The 26,876-nt window shown below is 32.6% G+C and overlaps 1 protein-coding gene across 1 annotated transcript in view; it reads right to left on the bottom strand.

Annotated features, from left to right (window-relative positions):
* The window catches only part of OCA2 (OCA2 melanosomal transmembrane protein), a 511,247-nt gene that overhangs the window by 225,326 nt on the left and 259,045 nt on the right, over nucleotides 1-26,876 (bottom strand). The window contains exon 16 of the mRNA XM_074231942.1: nucleotides 24,670-24,797. Within this exon, the coding sequence (XP_074088043.1) occupies nucleotides 24,670-24,797 (128 nt within the window). The remainder of the gene's footprint in view (nucleotides 1-24,669; nucleotides 24,798-26,876) is intronic.

The following is a 26,876-nucleotide window of genomic DNA, read 5'->3' as shown; positions in this document are numbered from 1 at the left end:
ATGTTGCTGATACCTAAACCAGGAAGAGGTAAAACAGAGAAAGAAAATTATAGACCTATCTCCCTTATGAATATAGATGTAAAAATCTCAAATAAAATCTTAGCAAAATGATTACCCATTATCACTACTACTATTCAATATTGTTTTAAAAACTTTATCTTCAGCAATAAGAGAAGACCAAGAAATAGAAGGAATTAGAATTGGGAAGGAAGAGATAAAACTTTCATTCTTTGCAGATGACATGATGGTATACCTAGAGAATCTCAAGAAATCATCCAAAAAAACTACTGGAAACAATTAGCAACTTTAGAAAAGTTGCACGATATAAAAATGAACCTTCATAAATCCTCAACTTTTTTTCATATATGACTAGCAAGATACAGCAGGAAGCACTAGAAAGAGAAATACCATTCAAAATAATCTCAGACAATATAAAATACCTGGGAGTCTAGTTGCTAAGGCAGACTCAGAAACTTTTTGAAAACAATTACAAAATACTCCTCACACAAGTAAAATCAGATTTAAATAACTGGGCAAACATCAACTGCTCATGGATAGGTCGAACTAATATAATAAAAATGTCAATTTAACCAAAACTAAACTACCTGTTTAGTACCATTCCAATCAAAATTCCAAAAAAATTACTTTAATGAGTGAAAAAAAAGTTGTAAGTAAATTCATATGGAGAAATAAAAAGTCAATAATTTCCAAGGACTCAATGAAAAAAAGTGCAAAAAAGGGTGGCTTAGCCCAATCGGATCTAAAATTATATCATAAAGCATCAGTCATCAAAACTGTCTGGTACTGGCTAAGTGATGGACCAGTGGAATAGACTAGGTATGATAGCAGGAAATGATTATAGTAATCTGCTGTTTGATAAACCCAAAGAGTCCAGTTATTTAGGATAAAAACTCTCTTTGATTAAAACTGCCTAAAAAATTGGAAGATAGTATGGAAGAAACTTAGATTAGACCAACACCACCTCACACTCTTACCAAGACAAGATCAAAATGCATACAGGATTTAGACATAAAAACAATATTATAAACACTAGAAGATCAAGGAGTAGTTTGCCTGTCAGAGCTATAGAAAGGGAAGCAGTTTATGACTAAGGAAGAGATGGAGAACTTCACTAAAATCAAACTAGATGATTTTGATGATAATAGATTGAAAAGCTTTTGCACAGACAAAACCACTGTAACCAAGATCTAAAGAAATGTAGTAAACTGGGAAACAATCTTTACAACTAATGTTTCTGACAAAGGACTCACTTCAAAAATATACAGAGGTCTGAGTCAAATTAAAAAAAAGCCATTCCCCAATGGACAAATGATCAAAGGATATGCAAAGGCAATTTACAGATGAGGAGATCAAAGCAATCCATAGTCCTATGAAAAATTGCTCTAAATCATTACTTATTAGAGAAATGCAAATTAAAGCTTCTCTGAGGTAACACTTCTCAGATTGGCCAATATGACCAGAAAGGGCAGTGATCATTGTTGGAAGGGTTATGGTAAATCTGGAACACTATTACACTATTGGTGGAACAGTGAGCTTATCCCACATTTCTGTAGAGAAATTTGGAACTATGCCCAAAGGACAACAAAAATGTGCCTACCCCTTGATCCAACAATACCACTACTGTGTCTATACCCTGAAGAGATGATGAAAAAGGGTAAAAACATCACTTGTACAAAAATATTTATAGCAGCCCTATTTGTGATGTCATAGAATTGGAAATCATGTAAATGTTCTTCAATTGCAGAATGGCTTAGCAAACTGTGGTATGTGTATGTCATGGAACAATATTGTTCTATTAGTAACCAGGAGGGATGGTAATTCAGGGAAGCCTGGAAGGATTTGCATGAACTGATGCTGAGTGAGATGAGAACCAGAAAAACATTGTACACCCTAACAGCAACATTGGGGCGATGATCAACCTTGATGGACTTGCTCATTTCATCAGTGCAACAATCATGGGCAGTTTGGGGCTGTCTGAGATGGAGAATGCCATTTGTATCCAGAGAAATAACTGTGGAGTTTGAACAAAGACCAAGGACTATTATTTTTAATTTAGAAAAAAATGATATTGTCTGATCTTGCTATCTCTTATACTTTATGTTTCTTCCTTAAGAATATGATTTCTCTCTCATCACATTCAATTTGGATCAATATCTACCATGGAAACTATGTAAAGACTGGAAAATTGCCTTCTGTGGGTGGTGTGGGGTGGGGGGAGGGAAGTAAGATTAGGGGAAAAATTTCAAAACTCAAAATAAATAAAATCTTTATAATTCATAAAAAAGAAAATGAAGGACAAACATTATTATTAATAATTAATTCCTTAAAATGTCATAGTTCTTCATGGATTATTTTATATTAATATAAATATTATTACATTAATATAGTAAAAGTATTAACTGCTATTAATATAGCAAAATAATACATTATATTAATATAGCAGATCACTTTAGGATTCCAAGATCTTAGATTTAGAACCAAAAGATATTTTCAGGAACATATAATCCATTAATCTGATTTCATCATTGAGGAAACTGATATCCAGACAAGTCAGGGGACTAGGCTAAGGCTACTCAGTATCACCAATTAAATCTGCATCCCAAGAAGTAGGTTTCACCCTATTTATAAAATTCTTGAAGAATATTCTGTTATTTTATTCTTTTATCTATCAATTCACAAATAAAATACTTTCACAGATGCACTTGTATTTGTTTTACTGAAGATGAAGCAACCATATCACAGCTACTCCCAGTGGTGCCTTCTGGGTAAAAAGGGAAGGAAATTGATGAAATCAGGAAAAGAGAACATTTCATTTTATATTTTAGACTATTATGTGCAAAATGTTCTTTTAAAAAATAAGTTCCTAACACAGGCTGTGATCTATTTGAATACCTAAATAGATGGGGTTTCAGGGGTTTTAGGTAGTAGAGATTTTTTTTTCATTTAGAGAAATTTTTTTTTAATTTCTCTCTTCTGAGCAAAAGCAATGATAATTATAACATAATGATACCCATCCTACTGATACTTAAAAATAAATACCAAGTAGCAATAAGTGGTTGAGATCATTCTTTGGGGCAAAACTCATATTTGATTAAGATTATTGCTTAATTATCCATCAACAGTGTCTGTTATACTCATTTTTCAATTGCAATTTAGCTATATTTGCTGATCCAAATGTAATACCATGGAAAATAAGTGACAGAAGAACCTAAGTCAACACAATTATAGGTGAGTCAGTAAAGATGACATTTTCTGTCAGGAAAACTTAGTGACATGATGCTTCAATGCTTTAATGATTCAATTTTTCTCTGATGCCATTGATTTGGGTTCAATTACCAGCTATGTAATCCCTCTATGTTTCACGGTTGTTTTTATAAGTTGCTATGACCAAAAGGGCACTAAGAGGTCAGCCTTCTGAAAATGAGTTTCTCTCACTTTAACTGGGCAGTTCTTTGGGACATGGTCTATAGTCAAACCTTTCTAGACAGGTAAGACTTTGCTCGAGATTAATGATACTAAGATCTGAGTTGCACTTATTTGAAAGAATACATCTTGTGTATTTTCTATTTAGATACCACAAAACTATCATTTATCCTAAAATTGATGACATGGCATTGAAAGATAAAATGACATAGTGGATAAAGGACCAAACTCTTTCACATATTGGTTCAAATTCTGCTTCTAGACTATCCTGAGAGAGTAATGACCTCATGGTGCCCTGGGTAAAACTCTCTATAGATAGATAGATCGATAGATAGATAGATAGATAGATAGATAAACAGATATCAAAGATGAGTTGTTATATATATATATCATATATATATTTAGAGAGAGTGTTTATATATACATATATATGTATGTATGTATGTGTGTATATATATATGTATGTGTATATATATATATATATATATATATATATATCAAAGATGATTTGCTAATCTTCCAACACCAGAAGGCACAATGGCAAAGATACAAGATCTTGAGCCAGAAGACAAGAATTTTAATCTCACTTTTGTCACTTCCTAGCTATATAATCTTGGATGAGTTAGTTGACTTCTCTAGGTATCAGTTTCTTACTAGCAAAATGCGGGTCTATTTGGGAACAACTGAAATTGTGTCATTTTACCATAGGGACAGTATCTTAACTATTGTTTATCCCTTTCTCTACCTAGAATGAAACTTTAATAACAATTTTAATAATAGTTAAAATTTATATTACACTTTAAGTTTTATAAAACAGGGTGGTACAGTAGATAGAACACTGGTTTTGGGATAGGGGAAATTTGCATTCAAATTTGGCCTCAGATACTTCTCCAATGTGTGATCCCAAGCAAGTCACTTATCTTCTATTTGCCTCTACCCCATGGAACTGTTGGGCAATCAAATGGGATAGTACTTATAAGCACTGATCATATTGCCTGGCACATCATTTCTTTCCCCTATTTTCATTTACTATTTCATTTACATATGGAGATACTTAAAATAAAGTGTTCTTATGAAAAATTAAAACTAAATTTATAAACACTAGGAATTCTTCCAATGTCATGAGAGAAGCAATTTTTTAAATTAAATTATATGTTTTTTTTCAATTAACAAGCATTTGTTTTCTGTTCCTTTTAGGGTAGGGGCCAGAGGAAGAAAAATAAAACTCTTTTAACAATTGTGCATAGTCAACTAAACAAGCATTTTGTATTTGCAGTCCATTATTTCTCTATCAGTAGGTGAAAAATATTCTTCAACATCAAACTTCTAAAATCATGGTTAATTATTGAAATGATGAGGGTTCATAAATCTTTCAAAATTCTTAGTCTTTATGATGATTTTAGTGTATAACTTGTTCTCTTAGGTCTATTCACTTCACTCTGCCTCAGTTCATACAGATCTACCCAGGTCCTGCTGAAGCTGACCCTTTCATCTTTTCTTACAAAGCAATACTATTCTATAATGTTATATAAATGTAAAAATGTATATTGGAATATTGTTAAGAGTTTAAGAGTCATTTATTGAAAAGGAGACTTGAAAGAAAATGACAAATTTGGAGGCTTGACAATTATGAGAAACTAAAGGTGTTCCCATCCTTCCTCTCCCAGGCCCAATAGGAAATCTTGCTGAACAACTCTGACAGAAAAGGAAGAGTTAGAAAGTATTACAGTGCATGAATCCTAGCAGCCACTAAAATTGGCACATATCCTTGGGCAAATCTCTGACTTGTAATTTCCTCATGAAGAAAATGAGCAACATAGTCTTCAAAATCCATTCCAACCCTGATGGCATATGAAAGACTACCATTAGAATAAACATGTCCCCAAACTTAACCCATTTTTCAACTCAGGATCAAGGGGAAAAAATTAAATCCTTTGCTTTCCTATAAATATAATATATTTGAAGCCAAATAACAGGGTTGGGAAGAAAAGAAAGGGGGAGAATATTTTTCCCAATTTTTTATAAAAATTTGAGACAAATATAGGCAATATGTACAACAATACTTTTTGGCATCCTTTACAAATATGATATCACTTTGTTAGTTTAGAAAGATTAGTTTCTTGGTAACTTTGGCATGCATGAATTGTGAGCTAGGATGTCAGCACACCTGGCTCTCACTCTGGGCACATCTGTGTAGTAGGTGATTTGTTCACAAAATTACCATATTTGGCACATCAAATTTGAGAGCATATTTTATTTAAATGATAATTACACATTTATTTTAAGTGTTTTTAAAGTTGCTGCTGAACCCCAAGCTACTGAATTTTAAAGAATCTAACATTTTTAGTTTATGAGATAAGCCCTTAAGATTTTAAAAATAACCAGATCTATAGCAAAACAGCAATGATAATAAGAAGCATCTATGTAGTTCTTTAAAGGTTGCAAAGTACTTTAAAATGATTCCATTTTATCCTCACAACAATCCTTGTAGGTAAGAACTATTATCATTCCCATTTTAAAGATGAGGAAGTTAAGTTCTTTGTTCCACAATTTAGGAAGATAATTGAAAAAAACAGGGGGGCAGCCAAAGGTGGATAGCAGGGATGATAGCAAAACATGGGATCATATCAAATGATGATCAATAGATTATCAAAATTAAGGGGTAATGTTTATTTATAAATTTAGGGAAGGGGAAGGAAACGTGTCTATTTTAATAAGCATCTATTACATTACAGGCACCATTACAAATATTATCTCTTTAGATCATTATAATGACCCAGCGAGGGAAGGCATTATTATTACCATTATTTTACAGTTGAAGAAACAGAGGCAGAAAGAACTTAAGTGAGTTGCCCATAGTCAGACAGTTAATAAGTGTCTGAGACTGGATTAGAAATCAAGACTTCCTAATGTTAGACCCTTAGGGAATATAATATAGCAGCTTTTAAATATCCAAATGGCTATCATGTGGCATAAGAACTAATGTTTTCTCAAAAGACAGAACTAGGTTCAATGAGGGAAACTGGCAAATTTCAGATCAATATAAGCAAAAAACCATCAACCAAAATTGGAACTATCTCCAAGTAAAATTAATTGCTTCAGGAAGTAATAAGTTCTGGTATCATACAGTAGGTTGGATAAGACAGTGGACTTGAAGTCAGTAAGACCTGGGTTCCAATTCCTATCTCAGCCATTTATTAGTAATGAGACCCCATGGCAAGTGATTCCACCCCTATATATCTTAATTTTTTTTCATCTGTTCAATGAAATCTGTATTCAGGAAACTCTTACATATTATCCAAATCTAAAATTATGATTCTATGATCTTTATAGTAATTCCTCCCAAGCAGAGGTTACATGATCCTTAGGGATTTTGGAGAGGGGATTCCAAAGATGATCTCTGAGTCCCTCCAAACCTGGAGATAATATAACTCTGGGAAAGATAGAAGCGTAAAAAAATCTCCAGCACTCAATAAATGCAGCTCCTGCTAACTCATTTTCTGAGCTATCACTATCAACATCTTCTGTTTCTTCCAGTGCTTTCCTTCATTTTCTATCACCTCAAAAGACTTCTGCAAATTTATTTTTTGCAAGAATGAGATACATTTCTCTACCTTTTCCTGTTTTTATTTCTTCATTTAGCATTATCATTTCCAAGCATAGAGCACAAGTTGTTTTGTTTTTGTTTTCTACCACAAAACCAATGTGAAACAGAAAAGGTAACAAGAGGGGTCTGAGTTTGCTGTGATATGCAGAAGGGATATGTTTGGTACAACTTCAGAATTTATTCCTGATCAAATACCTAATACCTAATTCTGGCCCTTCAATATCTCAAGGCCTCTTTCCAAAATGAAAGCTAAAGTTTCTACTTTTCTTGTAATCTTATGGGACAGATGGTCAATGATTTCCTCATTTACATTTCAATCTTCAACTTTGGAATTCCTTCCATTTCTTAATAAGGTATTTGTTTTTTGCTTGTCTGTTCTTGTCAATAAGAATGTTGGATTAAGTACAACATATTAAAACTATTGCCTCTGAGAAAGTCAATTAAAAGTCCCTGAAGTTTGAGTCCTTAGTTTCTCAAAAACTGCTGATTATTATTTGAGATATTTATGTCTGCCACTACTTCGACATCTCATTGTACATTGAAATGATATCAAGATCTTGAAGGCTATACTAGAAGAGCTAGAAAGACTTCAACACTAGGTCTGGAGAAAGACCAAAGTAACTAAGTTGAGAAAAAATAAAAAGTAGGCTAACTAGAAGATAAAAGATTTTTTTCTGCAGAATAATTCATAAAGAACATTTACTAATATGTAATGTTATACCTAAGAGAGATATGTGTAGAGTGGGTCAGCTATTCAAAGCACCCAGAAGAAGCTGAAGGGAAAGGGACAAGCATTTATTATGACCCAGATAATATGCAAAGAATTTGAAAGATATTTGTGATCCTCACAAAAACATCTATGAGATGCATGCTTTTGTTATATAGATTTTACAGATGAGGAGACTGAGGAAGGTAGCAGTCAAATGACTCTTCCTGGATCACACAGTCTAAGGTTGAATATGAATGCATATCTTCTTGATTCCAGGTCTAGTAATCTATCCATTGCATCACTGACCCTTCTAATAAAACCAACTGCACACACCTATAATGCTTTTTGGACACCTGTGATATGATTGGGTTTGTGGGTATGATCTTCACTAATAAAATCACCTATACCAGTTAAATCCTAGATTCTTGATGTTTTTGATTCAATTCAATTTGATCCAATTCAATAAGCATTTAATAAGTTCTTAATTTATGCAGGGCATGAGCTAGACTACTTAAATACTAAGGTTGCAAACCTAGACAATTAGAAGGAAGGTTGTACCATAAAAAATGAAATTTAGATGTTGGTAAGAATTAAAAGGGGTAAAATAATTTCTATATTAGACATCTTGGATTTTGAGCTGCCATTGCAACATATAGATAAAGATGTTAAACAAGAAACTGACAACTAAAGCTAAAAATCAAGAGACAGATTAGGGTAGATACTTTATAAGACACAATATAAAATCTGCAAGATATGCAAGAACACAATAGATGCAGTAAATAAATTTTGAATAGGTTATTTACTCTGAAAACACATGACAATATTTAAAGTATAATCTGAATTTTTTATATTTTCTACATCATTTTCTTTAATCTAGATAATCAATAAAACAATAAAGTTTTTGTAGCTTTTGCAGCATTTGCCTATTTTTAAAGTGCTCACACTGAAAATTTAATAATCAGCTATCATGAGTCCATTTGAATTGGTTCCAGTAAACCCCTGAATTTGGTGATTACTAATGTAATTGCCTTTATGATCTTCAAAAAAATCCTGCAATTGAACTTGGAAGATATAACAATAATAGCTATTTCTATAATTTACAGTGTTGTAATAATTTAAAGGCTACAATAATACAGTGAGACATCTGTTGCAAATACTGTTCCTATTCTATAGCTAAGGAAGCAAATTTGGAGAAGACTTAACTAGAGTTACTTAGTATCAGAGCTATCATCTTAACATCTTAACTTTGAATTTAGGTGGTGTGTATATAGTTGACTTTTTGAGTAAGTGAGGATTTGATAAATTGTACTTTTTCCAACCTTCAGATATTGAGGATGAGGGAAGTAAAGTACAAAGAGATTTAGCAAATTGCCTGTGACAATGGATGCTAATTAGTTGTATGGGTAGAATGCCATACATAGCTAACACAATACAAATTTGAAGCCTTTAAGTCCTCAGTTCAAATCCTGCCTCTAACATTTAATTAGTGATATAATCCTCATATATCAATTAACTTATTCAAAATAGAAAATTGGTTTAGATGACCTCCATAGTTTTCTGCAGTTCTATTATATGGCAAGAAAGCATAGCCAGGATTCCTAGTCTGAAAAAAAAAAAACATTTCCAATTAGCCATATTGCAAAAAAATAAAATAAGAAACATTGAGAAAGTAAAAACTTGCTTCAGTCTCTATTTAGAATCCATCATATGTTACTTTAAAGGTGGGAAACATTTTTCATCATAGATCCTTTGGAATGTTCTTAGATCACTGTCTTAATCAGAATTAGCTAAGACTTATATTTGATCATTACAACATTGTTATTATTGAGTGCGATGTTCTAGTTCTGTTCACTTCACTTTATATCAATTCATGCAAATCTTCTCAGGTTTTTCTGAAACCATCAGTTCATTATTCTTTATAGCATAAGTTTTCTATCACAAACATATATCATAACTTATTCAACCATTCCCCAGCTGATGAGCATCTAGAATTTTCAGTTCTTTGCCATGACAATAGCAAAACAAGAGCTGCTATAAATATTTTTGTACATATAGATTAATTTCCTTTTTCTTTGATCTCTTTGGATATAGGGATAGAAGTGACATTGCTTGCTCAAAAGGTTTGGAGAATTTTATAACCTCTGGTTATAGTTCCAAATTTTTCTACAGTATAAGTGGACTAGTTTAAAACTCTAGCAAAATTGTATTGGTGTATCTATTTTTCCACAACTCCTCCAACATTTATTATTTTCATTTTCTGTCATGTTAGTCAATATGCTAATTGTGAGGTAAGATCTCAGAGTTATTTTAATGTACATTTCTCTAATTGATAGTAATTTAGAAAGTTTTATGCAATTATTCATAGTCCTGATTTCTTCTTCTGAAAACTGCCAATCCTTTGACCACTTATCTTATTGGAGAATAGTTATTATTTTTGAAAATTTGTTGTTTCTACATTTGAGAAATGAGGCTTTTATTAGAGAAACGTGCTATGAAAACTTTCCCCAGTATTGTATTTTTCTTCTAACTTTGAATGCATTGGTTTTGTTTGTATAAAACCTTTTTTAATTTCCTGTGATCAAAATTAATCATTTTAATTTCCATGATTTTCCTCTATCTCTTGTTTGGTCATAAATGCATTCCTTATTCTTATATAAGACAGCTAAACAATTCCATGTTCCCCTAATTTACTAATAATACCACCTTTTAAATCTAAAACATTTATCTATTTTTATCTTATCTACATGCAATGAGTTGTTCATCTGTACCTAGTTTCTGCTAAAATGCCTTCTAATTCTCCCAGAAATTTTTGTCAAGTGATGAGTTACTGTCCCAAAAGCTTGGATGGTTGGTTTTATCAAGCACTAGATTACTATGGTCATTTTATGAATCTGTTCCTCTGATCCACCACTTTATTTTTTTAACCAGTACAAAACTGTTTTCATGATTACCATAGGTAATACTGCCAGACTTCCTTCCTTCACAATTTTTTTATTACCTTGATATTCTTGACCTTCCAGATTAACTTTGGAATTTTTTTTTTGCTCCATAAAATAATTATTTGGGAAAATCCATTTATTCCTATGCTCTCTAGTGTTTTTAATAGAAATTAATGCTTTATTTTATCAAAAGCTTTTCAGCAATTGAGATAATCATATGCTTTCTCTTGGTTTTGTTATTTATATAAACAATTATGCTGATTGTTTTACAAATATTTACCCATCCCTGTATCCCTGGTCATCCCTAGTTATGCCTGTATCCACCTAGTCAAAGAGTATTATCTTGATGATAACTTGCTATAATCTCTTTGCTCTTTTTTTATTTAAACTTTTGCTTCGATATTCATTATGTAAATTGGTTTATAACTTTCTTTCTTGGTTTTGACTCTTTTTGGTTTAGGTACCAGCAATATGTTTGTGCCAATACAGGAATTTGGTAGGACTTCTTTGCCTATTTTTCCAAATATCTTATATAGTATTGGAATTAATTGCTCTTTAAAAATCAGGCCCAGAAGATTTTTTTCTTAAAGAATTCATTGATGGCTTGTTCAATTTCTTTTTCTGAAATGGGATTATTTAAGATTTTATTTCCTCTTCTGTTAATATGGGAAATTTATATTTTATAAATATTGATCCATTTCACTTAGATTGTCAGATTTTTGGCACACAATTGCACAAAATAGCTCCAAATTATTATTTTAATTTCCTCTTTACTGATGGTGAAATCATCCTTTTCATTTTTGATATTGTAATTTGATTTTCTTCCTTTTTTGAAATCAAATTAACCAAAGATTTATCTATTTTGTTAATATTTTTCATGACACCAAATCTTAGATTTATTTCCTAATTCAATAGTCTTCTTACATTCAATATTATTAATCTCTCCTTTGATTTTTTTTTTTTTTTTAGTTTTTGCAAGGCAAATGAGGTTAAGTGATTTGCCCAAGGCACACAGCTAGGTAATTATTAAGTGTCTGAGGCCAGATTTGAACTCAGGTACTCCTGACTCCAGGGCTGGTGTTCTATCCACTGCACCAGCTAGCCACCCCTCTCCTTTGATTTTTAAGGATTTCTAATTTAATATTTAATTAGGGAGATGTAATTTTTTTCTAGCTATTGTAACTACAAGACTAATTTATTGATATCCTCTTCCTCTATTTTGTTTAGATATAAAATTTCCCCTAAGAACTGCTTTGGTTTCAGTATATTTTAGTATGTTGTCTCATTATTTGTCTTGTATGAAATTAATAATTATTTCTTTGATTTTTATGTTTGAAGCACCTATTCTTTAAAATTAGGTTATTTAACCTCCAATTAATTTTAGTCTGCCTTTACATGGCCTTTTATTAAATGTAATTTTTATTGCATCATGATCTGAGAAAGATACATTTAATATGTCTGCCTTTCTGCATTTAATTGTGAGTTTTATGACCTAATATTTGGTCAGTGTTTTTGTATAAGTGCCATATATTACTGAGAAAAAGATATCTTACTTTCTCTCAATACTCAATTTCCTTCAGAGATCTATCATATCAAACTTATCTAAGATTTTGTTCACCTCCTTCATTTCTATTTTGTTTCTTTTGAGTTAGAGTTATCTAATTCAAGAGAAGATGATGATGATGACCCCTATTAGAACAGCTTCACTATTTATTCCTATAGCTCACAAATTCTCTTCTAAGAATTTATAAGTTATACCACTTGATGTATATATTTAATATTGATATTATTTCATTGTCTATGATGACTTTTAGCAGTAATGTGTGATTGAGTCCATGACTGGGGAGGCATAAACAGTATTAGTTAGTATTTTCACTGAATAAGTCTAAGAAATAATGCATGCATATACACACACACACACACACACACACACACACACACACGTGAGATAGATATATCGATTGCTTCATCTGGTTAAAATAAAGATCATATATTCACATAGATATGAGATGTTCCATCTAAACTATATATAATGAGCATATATAATTTTTTTAAAATTACACTACATATATATATATATATATATATATATATATATATATATATACATACACACACACACACACAACTCAGTTTGTGAGGGCTTATACAATCTTAGGTAGGGCACAGCTCACCACTTCCTTACCTTGTATCTTTCCCCCATTTGAGGCTAAAATATGCAAATTCAGCTGTTTTTGTCTCCCCCCTTTTTTTAGAACACTTGCTTGCTTTGGAAGATATTAGCTATGATACAAGTATCTTTATCATATCTCTTATTTTGTTTCCCTCACAGAGCATTTGAAGAGAATCAATTTCAAAACTTCAAGTTGAGACCCTGTGATATACAAGTCATTGTATAATATTTAGATACTCATTCATTATGACCTACCCATACTGCTTTTAGCTTATTCTCATCATCATGCAACAAAATAAATGCTTTAAGGCTTCCTAGTTTTTGCAAGACTTAGTCTATTTTATAGCCAATATGCTCTCTAGTATATTTCTACCAGAACAGTGCATCTTTTGAAAAACAGCAACACAACTAGCCAAAGTACACTCACCAAATTATTAATTTCTCCTGCCCACACATTTATTCACCACCAGAAACTTCCACAAGTCACAAAGATTTGTTGATTTTCTCCTCTTGGCCTGAATATTTTTCCCATTCATATTCAGACCCCCCAAAATAGGTTTGTTCAAAGAATGTCATCTGAGCAAACAGTAGAATATGCTATTTTAAAATATCCTTCCAGCTTTGCATTTTTTAACCTATTTGATACCACTGTTAACAAAGAAGAGGGGTGGCTAAGTGGCACAGTGGATAGAACACCAGCCCTGGAGTCACGAGTACCTGAGTTCAAATCCAACCTCAGACACTTAATAATTACCTAGCTGTGTAGCCTTGGGCAAGCCACTTAAACCCATTGCCTTGCAAAAACTAGAAAAGAAGAAAACCCAAGAAGATAAAGTTTCTGAAAGGGTTAAAATAGTTTTCTTCCAGATCTTCATATGCTATCTCACTCACAATCTAAGCAACTGAGAGAATCTTAGAAAGGTTGATGCTGGCCAAATTTGGTTCTTGGAGATGCTTGAACAAATCTTCTGTGAAGAAGCAGTGGCAAGAAGAGGTATTTGAGACTAAGAACAAGAATTCTGTAACAAGATTTGCCTTTTTTTTCTATCCCCCTTTGATTATATTACAAAAGAATCTTCACTTCCACAGGAAACCTGTCACCTACAGAAATATATCTGCTTCTCCTAGCAGTACCTACAAATGGACATCTCAACAGTTCTTGCAAATCATGTGTCTCTATTTTTCTCAGAAAAATTCAGTGTGAATGCTTCCATATATTCAAAGTAGGTCTCAGTAATGTGCTATAGGGGAAAACCAAATGTAGTTTAATAGCTGAGAGATAAACTCTAAACTACTCCAAGTATCAGTTAATAATGCACCTAATGCCTGACTTTTTCTTTATCCATGATGGTTACAAACAGCTTCTCAACCTTACACAATCAAAAGATATTAGATTGGTAGTAATTCAGTTGCAACTTGAAAATAGTAAGAAAATATGCTGACATACCTAAAATACGTTTAATGCTGTGAATTTAAATAAATTAAATTCTTTTCTTGAAATATATAACCATGCTTTCAACTCTTTAGTATTATTATTTCATTTGAAATAATTATTTGGGGATTAAAAACAGAGTAATAATACATGAATAACTTCATATTTTTATAGATTCATATAGGATGTTAGAGGTGAAAAAGAAAATCTCAAAATCCCAGAGTTTGGAGCAGGTTTCAAATTTCTTTCAACTTCCAATTCTCTATAGTTGTCTTAATACCTCTCTGTCTTATGTTTTGGAATAAACAAGGTAAGAAACCCTTGAAAAATGCTACTAAGCTGCAGAAATAAATGTCTGTTATTTCTAGGTTTCTGCCCATTCATAGTTTTTAAGGCCTACTCAGGAAGATAATCTCTTTCTTGAAAATTACCAAGAGGAAATCCAAAAGGAAACCATTGTTTTCTTCTATACCAATTAGACAATACACACTCTGAAAGGGGAGCCATATCTTCCATCTATTTGTGTCCTTCACTGTGCTCAGAATAGCACCTCGTTATATAGTAGGCTAGGGATCAAAATTGTATTTTCATTTGTTTAAGGAACTTCCTGGTGAGGAAATGGCATTCACCAGTACAGGTCACCAGCTGCTTTGAAATTTAGATTTTTAGAGAGTTGTCCAGATAGATTAAATTTCTTGATGAAGGTCACACAATCAGAACCTGTTAAACATCCTGGAACTCGAATATAATTTTTCTTGACTGCAAGGCTCATTCATTGCCCATTATACTGTACTATTTCCATCATGTCTGATTTTTTAATATAATATTTGTTCACTGATTTATGTGGATTGTTTTATGAAAATGGTCATTGTCACCTGGAAACAACACTAGTATTATTATTTCATTTGAAATAATTATTTGGGGACTAAAAACAGAGTAATGATATATGAATAACTTTATATTTTTATAGACTCATATAGGATGTTAGAGGTGAAAAAGAAAATCATTTGCACAAATTCATAATTCAACTCAATGCAACACAATAAACATTTATTAAACACCTACTATGTACTAGATACTATGATAAATACTGGAAATATAAATAAGCTTCCTCAATGAACTTGTAATCTAATAGAGGAAGACAATACACAGGAGGAAGAGGGAACAGAGAGTACCTGACAGGAGGGCATGATGATCGTAGAAGCAAAACCATGTAGAGAAGCTTGAGTGAAATGAAGAATTGAAAGGGAATTGAGGTTTTAGTAAATGGAGACTTTAGAAGCATTTTTCTCTGACCTCTAGCTCTCCAATCAATGAAGCAGAAGTAACCTAAGGTACTGATGAGACATTCAACAAACATTTGTTAAATTTCCTACATGTGCCAGACATTGTCTTGGGAACTAGGGACACAAAAACAATTAGATCCTTTGTTCAAGTAAAGGGAAAACATTTCCCTTATGTTACAGGGGGAAAGCTACAGATATGCACAATCAAGTAAATATAAATATATGTTATGTATATTTTATATAGGCATACACATATAAATATTAATAAATTTCTAGAAAATATAAATATTTGTAAATGTGTTCATGCAGATTATGATAAGTACTTTACAATTTTTATGAGTAAACCAACAGTGAGGAGTAGAGTCATAACAATGAGTGAGGAAAACAAACAGCTTTCTAAAGCTGTATAGGGACTTAAAGATCTCTCCTTATGTAAGGATAAGAAAGGCCTCCTAAAAGTAGGTAAAGGGACTCATGATTTTTTTAATCTAAATAAATACATATTTTAATATCTTAAGACCTGAGAGCTTAAGAAGGGAAGCTGGCAGCTAGTCTTAAGGGATAATATACTAAAATTTTTGGATTGCACCCAGATAGGAGAAAGATAAGGCAAGGAAGTTTAGCCATGTCCAAAGTGAAATCTTGGCAGAGACCTAGAGTCAGAAAGACCTAAGGTCAAATCTTGCCTCAGACACATAGATTTATAAACCTGGGCAAGTCATTAAATCCTGTTTGCCTCAGTTTCCTCATATGTAAAATGAGCTAGAGAAGGAAATGTCTAACCACTCTAGTATTTTTGCCAAGAAAACCTTAAATGGACACCATGAGTCAAATGACAGAACAAAGTATATGTAATCTAGCACTTCATGTCAGTAGGGATGCTCTGACATAAAAGAACCCTAAATCTTCAAGAGGTGACCAGAGAACCACAATGAACCAATATTTCTGCAATTTGCCTGATTTTTTAGGGAACAGAGAGAGAGAGAGAGAGAACTAATTTTTTAAATTAAACAGCACAAGAGGCTAAGTAGTGAGACACTGGGCATAATGAGGCTCCATCCTGGCTCTGTCGGTAATTCATTTTGTAGAGCAGTAGATATCTAAAAACCCTTCTGTCTCAGCTACCCATATATAAGAAGAAGACTCACCAATTTCACAAGAGGACTTTTTAAAGCAAAATTTGAAATGAAGTAAATATGTTTCTCTGATATTCCTTTTTTCTAGGTTATCAATATTACCAGAATAATGAGCACAAATGAACAATCAAAATGTGCTACAGGATCAAGGAAAACATGTCAGTGAATAAGCCCAGAATATTTTCTTGGCCTCAGTCAGAAACCTTTAATACTGGCTTCTAGGATAATATTGGTTCTCTAATCCACCAGCTCAAAATGAAAACTACTTCTCTTAGATCCTTAGAAAGTAGTGACCATGCTGGACAAGTTTTATAGAACTTAATTTCAGGCACAAATAGAATCTCCATTTGCTTATGATGAAGTCTCCTTTCTTATGCCCCTATGAATTTTGTAAATTTTTAAAGTGTCCTGGGTAAAATTTCAACATCTTCCTCTAACTCTGCAAGCTGAGTGTAATTAATTGTGTCTGTTGGTGTCTCTATTTCTTTCCTTGCTATCAGGTACTAGGGATAATTGTGGGAATTCATTGGGGAGACTGGGTTGCTTTGAAGATGCTACTCAAAAAAAAAATACTGACTTATCTAATCTTCAGGCAGATTTCATCAACTGTGGCTTCCTGTCATCATCAGGCAATTCAGGACCTATTCCTCAGGTCTCTTCTATTGTCTGCATATTGATACAGACTAATGGATGAAATTTTTTCTAAATTATGCCAATCTTCCCAGAACATAGAAGTTTCACTTCCAGAACCAGAAATGAATAAAACTTTTTCAAAGGAAACAGAGGGATGAATATTATCATCATCAACATAGCAGGATAGTTGAGCAGTGCAGTTCCTTTCCATAAACCCTAGTAAAAAGTTGTCTCACTTCCATTTTGAAATTTCCCTTATGTAGACAACTTGCTAAAAAAAAAAGTCATATCTGAAGTCCCCAATCTGGAACTGTAGAAAGAAGTATGTTTAGAGGAGAAAAATATAGGTAAGTTTGGGGTTTTGTGGGAGACTGGTACAGTTTGGGAAAATTTGGTTACTTAGTTATTTTTTCTCAAGTTTTTTTATTTGCATATCTTTATCTATTATGCATCTTTGGGAATAATATTGTGAAGTGGGCTATATTATAGTCTGCTTGAAGTTTTTGCATACAGAAGTTTGGGTTAGCAAAAGGCTATAAAACTTTGATCCAAGACTACCAGTCCCAGGTCTATGTTCTAAAGAGATCGTAAAAAGGGGGAAAGACTCACCAAAAATGTACAAAAATATTCATTGTTGGGGTTTTTTTAAATGACAAAGAAGTGAAAATTGAGGGGATATGCATCAATTAGGGAATGGATGAACAAGTTGTGGTGTATGAATGTAATGAAATATTATTGTTCTATAAAAAATAATGAGGACTCATATTTTAGAAAAACCTGGAAAATTTTATATTAACTAATACTGAATGAAGTGAGCATAACCAGGAGAAAATTTAACATCTCCTTTGTGTGATCAATTGTGATAGACCAACCTCTTCTCAATAATAGAGTGATCAAAGAATATTCCAAAAAACTTGTGATGGAAAATGCCAACCACATCCAGAGAAACAACCATGGAGTTTGAATGCTAACCAAACTATACTATTTTCACTTTTTAAATTTGGTTTTTGATTTTTTTCTTTCTTGTGGTTTTTCCCATTTGTTCTGATTCTTCCTTTAAAATTGATTAGTATAGAAATATATGTAACATGATTCTATATGTAAAAGCTATATCACATTATTTACTGTCTTTGGGTGGAGAGAGGGAAGGGTGAGAGGGAGAAAACTACAAAAATAAATGTTGAAAACTATCTTTGGGGCTGCTAGGTGGCACAGTGGATAAAGCACTGGCCCTGGAGTCCGGAGAAACTGAGTTCAAATTCTGTCTCAAACATTTAATAATTATCTAGCTGTGTGGCCTTAGGCAAGCCACTTAACCCCATTGCCTTGCAAAAGACCTAAAAAAAATAAGAAAAGAAAACTATCTTTACATATAATTGGAAAAATAAATAAAAAATATTTTTTGAAAAGTTTTAGGTAGAGATGACTTTTTCACAACATTGATGATAGTTGTACAGTCTTCTCTAATTTCTTTGGTGTACTTTTATTATAGTCAAATCAAATTCATATTTATTAGTATCTGCTATGTACAGTCAAAGGTTTCAGGATCCTTGGTAGCTAGGTACTACAATGGATAGAACAAATGAGCTTAAAGACAGGAAAACAAGTTCAAATTTTACTTCAGACCCTTAATAGCTATGTAACCCTGGGTAAATGACTCTGTTTGCCTCAGTTTCCTCTCCTAAAAACTGGAGTCATAAATAGCCCTTACTTAAGTTTGTGGTAGGAATCACATTAAAATAATATTTGTATTACCTGATACATTGAAGGTACTTTATAAATGTTTCTTTCTTTCCTTCCCTCCTAGTGGTCATTCCATTATAATAGGCAAGGTATAAATCAGTGCAAATATAAAAGTCTACCCTAACACAGATAAGCAAATGGACCCTAATATTCAAGTTAGTGTTTGCCTATCACTGGTTTGTGCTGCCTTAACAGGAAGAGGATTCGGTTAATATCAAACCATACTGATTGAATATCAGTGGGCTAGTTCTTTTTCCCTTCCATGCTAGAGTGTCCCTCATCCCACAGTGACCACATTAAAAAAGTTAAACTAATCAATAACAAACCATACAAACAGCCTCTCCCTATATCTTCCCTATATCTTCCTATACACACACACACACACACACACACACACACACACGTATATCTTGAATGTACTTACTTATTTAGATACTGTCTCCCCATTAGAATATGAGACCTTTAAGGAAAGGAGCATTTTTTTTTCACTTCATGGTATCCCCAGCATTTAACACATTGCAAAGGACATAGGAAGTTTTTAAAAAATGCTTGTGGATCCACCAACTTGCTAGTGGGCAAGAGATAAACACAAAGAAGCCCAAACTTTTGAATTGAAATTGATAAAAAACAGGATTGAGCTTATCAGTCACTTACTCAGAAAGCTCAGTTGCCTTGCTAATGCCTACAGACACATTCCTCAGCCCTGTATTTAAAGCCCTCCACAATCCAAATCCCACCTACTTTTTCAGTCTTACTGTGCTTTATTTTCGTTTGCATCCTGCCTGTTTCAATCAAAACTGTCATGTTAGTTATTCCTTCACAGAACAATAAATCTCTTTTCTTCATGTTTTTGTTCAGCCTGCAATGGCAGACAGCAATACTTCTGCCTAATAGAATTCTGGGCTTCTTTATATGTATAGCTCAGCTGCCACATACTTCTCAGATTCCATTCCTACTCCCATTCTTAGTGTTTTTTCCTCCTAAAATTACTTTTTATCAGTCTGTGAATTCATTTAGGTGCTGTATCTGTCCAAGAGAATATAAACTCTCTGAAGACAGAAGCAAGTTATTTTGGTTTTGATGCTGTAATGTTATTTTACTTTGTATTCTCATACTTTAGAGCAATTCATATACTAGACACTTAATAACTGTTGAATTAAATTGACCTTCTGGCTTCCACTTTTGCCAAGGGATTCATTATCTATGAAGTGAGAAAGAGAATGCCAGATCTGCATTTTGGAATGATGTGGCTACAAGAGTTTAACTTTAATGTCATTCCTAAGTGACAATAATATTTTGTTATGTAATAAATATATTATGTTAACTTTCCATTCACAATGCAATTGATAATATTTACATTATTTTAAAAGCAGTTGAACTAGATTTTACAACATTCCTTATATTCAAAACAAACCCCTTTAATTTCTAAAATTATGTTTACTTTTACATAATGGAGTATAACCCTTGGTTTAGATCCCCTCAAGTTCATTTATTCCAACTTTAGGATAGTTTTGTTTCATGATACCTATATATATATATATATATATATATATATATATATATATATATATATATATATATATTCCAACAGTTCATGTTTTCAGGAAAGTCATATGTATAAGGTAATTTTTCCCAGGGGTTTTAAGTCTAGATACAGAGACTATTACAGGATTTAGGGGACAATAGCTCTATTGACAAGGCATTAACAGTTCTGTTCTTAACCACACCATGCTCTCTAGGCACAATAACCCAGTATGTTTGTCAGCCCCTTCTGTATGATATGTGTGAGGGTTTTTTGGGGGGAGGGGGAGGTTTGAGGTGGGGGAAGAAGAATGTATACTCTATTAAACGCCCACCTGCCTGTCTCAAGGGGACATTCTTTGCTGCCAATCTTCATTGTCAGGATATAGAGGATAAAGGAAACAGCTTGACAAATTCTCCAAATTTAGTACTTTCCTACTGAAAATCACCTAGTACATATCACCAGGAAACTGTTTACAGGACAAGGCTATATGCTGAGACAAGGCTGGGGAACAAAGGCTTCTCACAACCTGCTTGCAGCCAGAACATTCTGCTCCAGTTGGACCATCTAATTATTCAAGGAGATGTAAATAAAAGAGAGGAACACAACAAGAGGAGATTAGCAGGCAAGAATCATAAAGAAAGATTTAAAGAATCATACAAAGAAAATCATTTAATAGCAGTAGAATGTATAGTCTACAAATAAATTAAAGCTCTATACACAACTGGGAAGGAAAAAAAAACAACTTATGTGACTCAAAGAAATGTTATTACTGTGATGGATTTTTAACATTATAATGTGTTAGATATTAGGTACCAAAGAAAATAAGTATGACAATGGTCTAAATAGCAGGGTAATTAGAACCCCAGACCTGGAGTCAGGAAGACTTGAATTCAAATATGACTTCATATACTTATTAGCTGGGTGAACCTGGGCAAGTCACGTACCTCCATTTGCCTCAATTTCATCACTTGTAAAATGAACTGAAGAAGAAAAGAGCAAACCATTCCAGGACCCCAAATGGGGTCATGAAAAGTTGAACATCACTCAAACAATTGAACAACAAATCCTTCAGTTGTTTTAAAATATGACTCCTAAATATTGTTCCCAGCGACTAACAGAAGATGCTCTAACTCTAAATAGAGCTAGAAAGAACCTTTGTAGTCATCTAGTCCAATTTTTTAATTTTAAAGATGAGGAAAAAGAAGAGGAAGAAGAAAAGGAAAAAGAAGTGGATGATTATGATGATGATGATGATGATGATGATAATGGTGGTATGCTGATCCAGAAGAAACACAATTCTCCCATATCATTCACAGAGTCTCATCCATAAAATAAAGTACAAGGCTGAAGAAGCTTTCCCAATAACACAGGCCTAAACCCAAAGTGAATCTGAATTACTCTGTTGATAGAAGCAATGTAGCTTGTCCAGAGTGAATTACCAGAACTAATACAATCCTTCTCTTGCATTATGTGCATAAAATAGGGGGAAAGTCTTCAGTGGAAAAGTGGGAAAAGTAGATTTGGAAAGAAAGATAGAAAATCAAGGAAATGATTCAATTAATAATTCCTCTACTCTCATTCTCTTTGCTTTTATTTTATTTTATTTATTCATTTAAGTTCTGCATTTCCAGATATTTTATGGTATATGGCATATATATAAATATTTAAGGAATGTTATTTCTTTCTTTGTTTCTTTGTTCCTTCCTTCCTTCCTTCTTTTTTCCTTCTCTTTCCTGTTTTCTCTTTTTTTCCCTTCCTTCCTTTCTTTTCCTAATACCTTCCTGCAATGTTCTGCATTTAATATATAAAACATATATTAAATACCTATAGATAGGTGATGCAGAGGATAATTCTAACCCCAAGCCTTAAACTCTAACCCTAAACCCTCACTTGAAATGAGCAAGCCCCGAGTTTAATCTAGCCTCACTAGCTAAGTGACTTTAGGCAATTCGACTTACCCTATTTGCTCAGTTTCTTTACTGTAAAATGAACTGGAGAAAGAAATAGCAAACCACTATAGTATCTTTACCATGAAAACACCAGCTGGAATTATAAAGAGTTAGAGATGACTGAAACAGACAGAAAACAAAAACAAGAAATACTATTTGTCAGGCAACATGAAACAAAACTATCCTAAAAGTTGGAATAAATGAACTTGGGATCTAATCCAAGGTAAAGGTAAACATAATTTTAAATATTAAAGGAGCTTGTTTTGAATATAAGAATAAGATGTAAAAACTAGTACAAGTACTTTTTTAAATTATGTAAATATTATCAATTGCACTATTAGCGATAGAATAACTTAATTTATTATATAACAAAATATTAATGTCTTGTTCATATGATCTACATTCCCCAGTATATCCCTCTACTCTGCCCTTCTAAAAGAACTATCCCTTATAGCAAAAAAATAAAAATTTTAAAAAAGTTTAGTCAGTAAAAACCATGTCACCATCTACCAAGTCAATACTATTGCAAATGCTATGTTGAATACTCAGTTCCTGATCTCTCTAAAGACTGGGAGATCTATAAAATTTTAAAGTTTATAAGATTTCTGACAGATTTCACCCATCAAATTTCTTCTGAATTTCCTTTGATTAGAGAGTTTCTTCAGGAGAGAGATGAAATTGAACCATTTTTCCTTCTTAAAATAGATACAATTTATATTTTAATTTGTACATTGTATATATTTTTCCTAATATCCCTCACTTCTTACTCTCCCAAATAACCATCCCTAATAGTATAAGTTTTCTTTAAAAAGAAAAAAGAAAAGGAAGAAATATTTATTAAGTACCTACCATGAGCCAGGTTGTGTTAAGCACTTTTATTTGATCTTCACAACAAACCTGCCATATAAGAATTATAATTATCCCTATTTCACAGTAGATGAAACTGAGGCAGACAGAGTTTAAGTATTTCACTCAAGGCCACACAACTAGGAAGTATCTGAGGTTGGACTTGCATTCAGTCCTCTGGACTCCTAGCAAAACCAATCAACAAAGATAACATCTGACATTATATTCCATATTCTTCAGTGGATTCCCAGTCTCTTCAAAGGAGAAGAAAGGGGAAATTTTTTTTTATATTTCTTTGGAGTATACATGGTCATTATTGGCTGCATGACTGGAGTACTTTTAAAAGAAATTGAAGTCTGACCTCCATGTAAAAATGAAACAATATTGATTTAAAAAGTTAGAATAGTATCTTGGGAATCTTTTTTAATTCTGTTTAAAATTTTAGTGAGGTTTTGGGTTGTTGTGATTATTTTTTAGCTTTGTGCTTAATATCAGAGGAAGAGGATGCTTTTGAAAAATGTCTTTAAGAGAAAATAAACATAACAAAACATATGTTATATTTCATTATTTAAAAGATATATGAATTTGTTGAAGAGGGAATTTTCTCTACCAACACAGCAGCAGATGTTATTGTGTGGCTAAGCAGTATCTGTGGCTGTAAAAAGATTCTACCCTGCAGATAACCTAATGTTGAATATCTTACATATCAGAATGAATTTTGAACCTTTTTTAAAACTACAAACAGAAATATTTAAGTTCTTTGGTCATATTGCCAATAAAATTATTTTCCATGTTGATGTCAAGTATACCTATGCTCTGTAAAGAACAGAAACATTTATATTTGATTTTATATGATCCAGATTCATCTGATGTTAAATTCCACACTATAGCAGACAGTAAGTGTCAGGGCACCAAAATCATGTCAGTTTTCTTCTACTGAATTTATTTTTGATAAAAACATGCACAGGCAATGTCTTGTATATAGTCGGTCTTTGGTAATCAATTGATCACATATTAGACATCAATTAGGTCTCTGCTATATACCTGGATATATAAATAAATGTTAGATAGATGAAAAAAAGAATGTGTTAGTGAAGGAAAGATCCATGTAAATCTCCTAGTTTCCCAGGTAAGCTGATATGTGTGATATACTATGATAGGCTCCCAGTTAAATACTCTTTAGGTGTAACATAAAAAGGCAAGAAATTTATTACATATGAGTAGAGCTTTTTTTTTTGAATTCTTACCTCCATTAGGACAAACAGTGCTGCAAAGAACAGAAGAGTAGCCCATTCCACTCTATGAAGTATTATCTCAAAATCATGGATGTCGGCTAATACTAGTAACCAGATTGCCCCCAGAATAGCAATCCATCCTGAAAAAGAAGCAAATGCATAAGTAAATTTACCCTCCCAATGATTCACAAACTATTTTTATTTGTGGGTAATTTTTTTTTTAAATTAGGAGAGGAAAATTTGAAAACTAAAGTAAAAATGAGAAAATAGGTAATTTTCCAATTAAATTATCAAGTCCCTGTGAAGTACCCTTGTCTTTATTAATAGACAAGGAAAATGTAAAAGGTCATTAGGTTTGAGTTATGTGGGGTGTCACTTAAATATCAAACCATGAAAGGATTATTTGCAACTATTCTCTTTAAGAAAAAAAAAGATGTACATGTGACTTGATACCCATCCATTACATGTGTATACTTTCTTCCTCATGAATATTAAAAGTAGGCTATTCTCAAAATTTAGAAAATGAATGAATGAAATGAAAAATGAGTTTCCTCCCATGATAATTGATATATATCCATTAATAATTAGTATGTCCTATTCAGTGTGTCCCAGAGATTTTGAAGATACATTGAAAGCAATGTCTCTATATAAGGCTAGACTCAGTACCTCTCCAGTTTTATTCCCCTTCTCCAACAAATACTTTCTGCTTTATTCAGATTGTTCTCCTCTCTATAGGGGCCAACACATTTAGCATTCCACTCTTAATATTTGTCCTTCCTCCTAAGGGTCTTTCTTTCTCCATTAAGTATTCAAACTCTAGCCATCCTTCAACATCCAGCTCAAGATGTGTCTCCTGTAGGAATTGTTGAGACTTCCTCTAATTATTGTGGCCTACAGTGATCTCTTTCTCTCTTAATTAGATGCAGCACTATATGATGCAAAAGATTCTGGATTTAATATCACTTCTGAAATTTGCTACCTGTATGACCTTGTGCAAATCATTCAACCCAAGATACTGGATTTCACTTTTCTCATCTATAAAATGAGAGGGTCAAATTAGATGCTCTATAAGATATCCAGCAATTTTACATTTATTATACAATGATCCTATTGTATTTGGAATCATAGAATTAATACTTAATGGGTGTCTTATTTTTTTCATATGTGTTAGTTTTGTTCTACATCAAATATCATATAAGATCTTAAGAGCAGAGAGTATGTCTTCTTTTGCAAAAGTTTAACTTAAAAGGGCAGCTAGGTGGCGTAATGGATAAAGCACCGGCCTTGGAGTCAGGAGTACCTGAGTTCAAATCCAGTCTCAGACACTTAAATTACCTAGCTGTGTGGCCTTGGGCAAACCACTTAACCCCATTTGCTTTGCAAAAACCTAAAAAAAAAAAAAGAGTTTAACTTAAAAAATTCTAAACACCAAATAAGTCTACATATATGTATGTTTATATATATATATATTATAAATGCACATAAAGCATATCTTATACTTTATGATACAGAAGTAGCCTAGAAAATGGGAAGACTTGGAGTCAGAAGAAATGGGTTTTAGTCCCAGTGCTAAAACTTACTCATTGTGTAAGCTTGAGCTTAAGCTGATAAGTTAATTTGCTTAACCTCTCTGAGCCTGATTTCTAATTTAGAAAACTAAAAAACATAAAACCATCACTACTTGCCTCTCAAGATGGTTAGGAAAAATCTTTGTAAGCCTAAATATTTAGGACCATGTATAAATGTGAGTTGTTACTAATGGCATCCTCTAAAGTACCTAGGACAGAGCTGAACCCCTAAATAGATTCTTAATAAATATTGACTGATTGGTTGATTTTAAATCTTTTCTCATTTTTCAAATTAAAAAAAAAAAAAAAAAACCTAAGCAATATGCTTCCGTGGAAAGAGCACTAAACCTGGAATCATAGATCCTAAGTTCTAATACAGGCTCCATCATCTACTACTTGCAGGACCTTAGGAATATCATTTAATGTCATTGGGTTCCAATTCATTCTTCAATAAAATAAAAACATTGAACTATATTTTGATACCTATATTTCAATATGCTTTGTTCCCTTTATAAATCTGTGTGTTTTAAGCAGTTTTGAAATGTTATTCTGAGAAGTCCATAAATTGCACCATATTGCCAAAGAGGCCCAAGGCACAAAAATTATTAAGAACCCCAATCTCTGTTCATTCTCCTTGTTCATTGCCTTGTC

Source organism: Macrotis lagotis, chromosome 1 (assembly GCF_037893015.1).
Source record: "Macrotis lagotis isolate mMagLag1 chromosome 1, bilby.v1.9.chrom.fasta, whole genome shotgun sequence".
Lineage (NCBI taxonomy): Eukaryota > Metazoa > Chordata > Mammalia > Peramelemorphia > Peramelidae > Macrotis > Macrotis lagotis.
This window is presented reverse-complemented; position numbering and strand designations above follow the sequence as displayed.